This window comes from Gnatocerus cornutus, chromosome 1, assembly GCF_029298725.1.
Source record: "Gnatocerus cornutus isolate USDA-ARS CGAHR chromosome 1, icGnaCorn1.1, whole genome shotgun sequence".
NCBI classification, from domain to species: Eukaryota; Metazoa; Arthropoda; class Insecta; order Coleoptera; family Tenebrionidae; genus Gnatocerus; species Gnatocerus cornutus.
This window is the reverse complement of record NC_142233.1, coordinates 19,522,564-19,528,563: the sequence shown is the minus strand read 5'-3', so window position 1 is coordinate 19,528,563 and position 6,000 is coordinate 19,522,564. Positions and strand designations below refer to the sequence as shown.

Sequence of the window (6,000 nt, the reverse complement as noted above, 5' to 3'; positions counted from 1 at the left end):
TCTTAGTAAAATTGGCGTTTCTATCTTACCTTCTTTGAGAAAAAATTAGGCTATTTATATTTTATATTGACGAGTAAAAGAGTACTTTTATAACAATTAAACATAAACAGTTTTCAGAATGCACTTCTTAGCCCGGCGCATCCACCATTTTTGTGAACACATTGATAGGTTCAAGTGAGGTATACATCTGATTTTTAAGATATTTAATAAAAAATAAACAATTATTTCTGTAAGAAACAAAATTTATATTTAAAAAACCCATTAAATTTCAAAAATTGTATACAGGGTCCGGCAACACTTGTGTCCACCCCCAAAATCGTCTTACATTTAAAAGTTACAATTTTGAAAGTTTGCATACGCTCATAATTGACAAAGCTCTAGAAACTGACGCAAAAATTTGTTTGTTATCACGGTTTGGTTGGCGTCGCGACGCCTAAGAAGTATAATTTTTAGCGATTTTTGAGTTTTTGCGGAAATATTCGCGAATTTACTTTTTTCCCAACCTAACTGTGATACAAAGATCTGAGTTTTTATTTTAAATCTAATGCAAATTGTGTTTAAAATTTGCGAAAAAAACGTATTTTCAAAATTCTGACAGCGCAGCGGCAAACTCCGTTTACACCAAAATTTCACAAGTCACTTCATTCACTCTTATAAAGGTTAATTTTGATTAACACGAGCATGTTGCACTTTATGGACACCAGAAATCGTTAATTAACATCGACAAAGCGGCAATTTCACCAAGTAAGACTTTTGTTACAATATAAAGTGAGCCAAAGGATAGATGTCATTTGTGACACAAGATGCTGACAGATGAGTGTAAACGTAGTTCTCAATTTTGACGTAATGAAATTGGAAGCTAACTTGATTAAACAGCATTTTTTCTCAAATTTTGAAGACAATTTGCATTGAATCTAAACTAACAACTGAGATATTTTTAACACATTTATATTGAAAAAAAATTAAATTAGGGGTTGATATCACAAACCCTCACAATTAACTAAAACTTACATTTTTAAGGCGTCGCGACGGCAAAACTACCAGTGATAAAAAACAAATTTTTGCGCCAGCTTCTAGATCTTCTGTCAACTGTCAGCGTATGCAAATTTTCAAAATTTTCTCTTTAAAATTAAAGACGATTTTGATTTGTTGCCAGACCCTGTAGAGTGAACCCGAATAAACTGTAAAGATTTAAACCACAATATCAGACACGGGAGTTTAAAATAATGGGCAAATTTCGCGATCGAAACAATCACCGTTTCCGAGAAAAAAATGTTTAAAGTTTTCTGCAGAAATCGCCGTACGCCACTGAAGTGTTCAGTCCAGACCATTGAAAAGTTGGGGATAAAAAAGCTAATAAACAAGTGGCAAAAATGTTTTTATCGGAATTCCCGTCAGTTCAACAATAATCCTAGTAGAGAAATGTGGGATTTAGAGTGTAAAATTGTTCAAATTTGAATTATTTTGAGTTTTTTTTTTATTCTTTGCCAATGATTTCTTCAAAAGTGTTGTTATGAACCTCAAGTTATAAGTAAGTGTTTTATTTATGGGTGAAACTTAATTTACTAGTGATGACATTGTGGATGGTCAAATGGAGGTACTTTGGTATTTAATACATTTTGACATTAAAATGTTATAAGAGCCCTTCAATTAAAAATAGGTGGCGCAAGAGGCACTAAAAAACAATTGAGAAGCACGGTCATATGACTTTACACAGAAATTTATTTCATAACACTTTTTGAATAAGTATGCGCAGGTTTCCTTAAAAATATAAAAAAAAATATGTTTCTTTTAAAACTGTATAGGACAATAAAAATGTGGTAATGAGAGTTGATTTCGTAAATTCAGAATTAAGAGTTTCAGCATAAAAACTGAATTACAACTAGTTCTATCAAACAATAGCCCAAATGCTTATAAACGATTTTCGAAGATGGAAAAATAAAAAAGTTGTAGGAAGTAATTTTTTACTTTTTTATTTTTTTTTATTATACCTGCATCATAATCCTAAATTAAAACACGCAAAGCGTGCAAAAAGGGGTCTTTAAAACACTAAAGCTTTAAAGTTGTCTAGGTCACAAGAAATAGTGAAATGTCAGGACCAATTTTTATTTATATTGTACATCCGGTGAGAGATTGGGAGATTTCGACAGTTGACATATTGGTTGGTAGCAAATTATGCTGCAAAACACACTAAAAACAATAGCTTTTGGCCAATGCCTCGTTTATTTATTAAGCAATCTCAACAAATCTGGGCTCATTTTACGCAGAATGTCACGCTGAATCCAAAAACATTAAAATTTTTAATTTTAGTCAACAAATAACTGAGTTATGGCTGTTTGAATTTTGGCCAAATTTTTGAAGGTTGAAAACAATTCGTGCTCGATATCTCGGAAACTATTTGAGATATTAAGATGCGGTTTGGCGGCATCGTTCTTCTCGCGATTTTTTACATAAGAAAAAGTTCATAGATTTTTCAAAAGTCGAAATTTGCAAATTTTCTCAAAAATTCATGACTAAAACTATGCCACATGTGTGATAGCGATATCTCGCTTATTTTTTAGAGTAAACTGAAGTTACTATACATCAGTGTACGCAGAATTTTACGCAGATTCCAAATCTGGGATTTAAATTCAGATCCGACAACAAATAACTGAGTTATGGCCGATCAAAGTTTCGGATAGTTGATTTTCATTTTTTCTCATTTTTCCCAATTTTCAAAGTTAAATATCTCGCAAACTATTAGAGATATTGAGATGCGGTTTGCGCCATCGTTTTTCTCGGCTCATTTTACGTTAGAAAAAGTGCTTAAAAGCCCAAAATTCGATAGTCGATTTTTCGCGAAAAAAAAATTGCGACTCAAACGATGAAAATTTTTCATTTTTTTTAATTTTTGGCCATAACTCGCAAACTATTTGTCCTATAGATCTCAAATTTGGCCAGTAGATAGATTTTGCGCTCCTCTTTCGACTGATGTATAATTCCAAGCTATTAAACGACGTTTTCATTTTGAAAACATTGATTAAAAATCACCCTAAAATGACGTTTTCAAAACAGTTTTTAGCCAATGCCTCGTTTATTTATTAAGCAAACTCAACAAATTTGGGTCTCATTTTACGCAGAATGTCACGCTGAATCCAAAAACATAAGAATTTTTAATTTTCGTCAACAAATAACTGAGTTATGCCCGTTTGAAATTTTGGGTTGTCGCCAGAGAGCCAAATTTTTGAAGGTTCAAAACAATTCGTGCTCAGTATCAAAGAAACTATTACAGATATTAAGATGCGGTTTGCGCCATCGTTGTTCTCGCGAGTTTTTACATAAGAAATAATTCATAGATTTTTCAAAAGTCGAAATTTGCAAATTTTTGCAGAAATTTATGACTAAAAACTATGCCAAACTTCTGATATCGTCATCTCGCTTATTTTTTCGAGTAAACTTGAGTTATTATACACCAGTGTATGCAGAATTTTCCGTAGATTCCAAATCTGGGATTTAAATTCAGATTCGACAACAAATAACTGAGTTAGGGCCGATCAAAGTCTCAAAAAGTTTATTTTCATTTTTCCTAATTAGTACGATCGATCTCAAATTTGGCCGTTAGATAGATCTTGTGCTTCTTTTCCGATTTAGGAATTTGACCAAAATCATTGGTGCGGGAGAAGCTGGTTGATATTATAAAATGTTCATTTTATGAACGCTTTTGTGTCACATTTTACACAGACTGATTTTTATGAACGCAGCCCTGGGGTTATTTTGACATTTTAAATTTCGCGCGTATTGTACACTTTTTATTGCGTAGATTTAGTGACTTTTCTGTCATTCAAACTCTCACTGTACGAACTATAGTATAAATAAAGATAAAAATTACAATTACTATTGTTTGAAATTTCAAAGCCCGCCGCTTTAAAGCTGGTTACTGTTGTTTGTTGCTTCTAATTCATAACTAGTAGAAGCTTTTTCATTTTCATTCTTCTGTTGGACGTCCATAGTTCTTGATGAAGTTGATTTACCCCCCGATGTGTTCAGAACACCAGCAATGCGTTTGGAAACAACTATTTTGTTTGAAGTGGATTCTTCAATATACCCACTAGCCACACTCGAAGATTTCCATCCCACCTGACGTTTGAACTCATCGATGCTCATACCACTGTTTGCCATAATCGTATGAAGTGCTGTTAAGCCCGTCGTGCATGTTTTAAAGGCTTGCTTATAAACTTGTATTATAATATACGAATTTTTTAAGAAGCCCCCGAACCACTTTATACCAGTCCGATCTCGGGGCATAAAATAAAGTTGAAATTTGTGAACTAACATTAATGATAAATTATTAGCAAATTTTATATACCCAATTTTTGTTGTTTAATTATTCTACAATCTTAAATAATTCTGCAAGACAATAATGATCTCTGCTTGTTTTAATTTCTATCACGTTCGCAACCAAAAATTACCTACAAACTTTCGTAGAACTTTAATAGTCTACATTTGTTTACTTATTAGTCTTATTTGTCGAATAATATTACAAATTGACCTTGTATTGTTATCTGTTCTTAACACATGCTAGCAACAATATTTATATTTATCACGTTTATGCTGTAAATCTTTTACATATTATTTTTTTTATGTACTTACTTAATTTAATGCATTTCTAAAAACAAATTGTTAATTAAACACGGATGCATTATCATCAGCAGTCATATTTTTTTAAAAGAAACAAATGTTCTGCATGCACCAGGTGAAATGTTATCAGTTGTTATCTTTATCGTGGAGACCTTCATCTGAAGGTGCACACATTAATTTTATCAAGCCTAAAACACCTGAACAACTGCTTAAATGATGTCTGTAAGTTATTACCCAGATTTTATTATTTTCAAAAATTTACATTCTTTATTATTTGCTCTGTTTTAGAACGAAAATCCCCGAAAACTATTTCTAATGCGCCATGGGGAACGCATCGACTTTACCTTTGGCGAATGGATCCCTTCCTGCTTTGATGAAAGTGGTAACTACAAAAGAACCGACTTAAACATGCCTGAAACATTACCCAAAAGATCTCAGGGTCATTTAGCTTATTCCAATGACTCTCCATTAACAAGGATAGGACTTTTCCAAGCAGAAGTCACGGGTGAAGCTTTTAACGAAGCTCAACTTGAGATAACACACGTCTATTGTTCTCCTTCAATTCGTTGTGTTCAAAGCAGTGATGCTTTTCTCAAAGGATATAAGAAAAGGGATGAAATTAAAATTAGAATTGAACCTGGGCTTTTTGAATGGTTAGAATGGTATTCTAAAGGCGTACCAAAATTCATGACGCCGGAAGAACTAGCAGCAGCTGGTTATAATATAGATCTAGATTATGTTCCTAACTTAGGCATGAAAAAGTTAGCAGTTTTACAGGAAACATTCCAGCGGTATTACTCACGAGGTTATTTAATCACTAAAGCTATTCTGGAAACAAGTGGAAATGGTAATGTATTGTTTGTCGGACATTCAGCCACCCTTGAAACGTGTTCGAGGGAATTAGTTGGAAAAAAACCGCGAAGGTTTGACGATATGGCTTCTACAATACGCACTATTCCGTATTGTTCTGTTCTACAGTTAAATCAAATAGGAGACAAGTGGGAAATCGCTGATAAACCAATATTGGGAATTACACATTCACGAAATTATAATTTTGATCAAAATATGTTAACAAATTAGCATTATATTAAAGTAACAAACTGTAAATAGCAATCGGTGTAAGTGGAGGAGATGAATCAAAAAATAATAAAACAAAGCTTATCTGAATTATATTCTACGCGACCCAAAATATGACCTTCAGGATCCGCCAGATTCTGGCAGCTGTCAATCACCATCGATACCCGTTAGGCTACATTGTAAACGTCCAGATATAATTTATGGCAGTTTTGGTCGGCCAAGTGCAGATAGTAAGAATTGACCTTTCGTTATATAAATTATTACAAAAGAAAATTTTAAACTCAGTGGATCGCGCCAAAATTACGG

General features: G+C 33.0%; 1 protein-coding gene across 1 annotated transcript; it reads left to right on the top strand.

Annotated features, from left to right (window-relative positions):
- Nucleotides 1-4,625: 4,625 nt before the first annotated feature.
- Nucleotides 4,626-5,742, top strand: LOC148180824 (ecdysteroid-phosphate phosphatase-like). Its single transcript, XM_088049706.1, has 2 exons — nt 4,626-4,839; nt 4,906-5,742. Exons 1-2 carry the CDS (start codon nt 4,831-4,833, stop codon nt 5,695-5,697), a joined length of 801 nt encoding a protein of 266 aa, XP_087905832.1. The 5' UTR covers nt 4,626-4,830; the 3' UTR covers nt 5,698-5,742.
- Nucleotides 5,743-6,000: the final 258 nt, after the last annotated feature.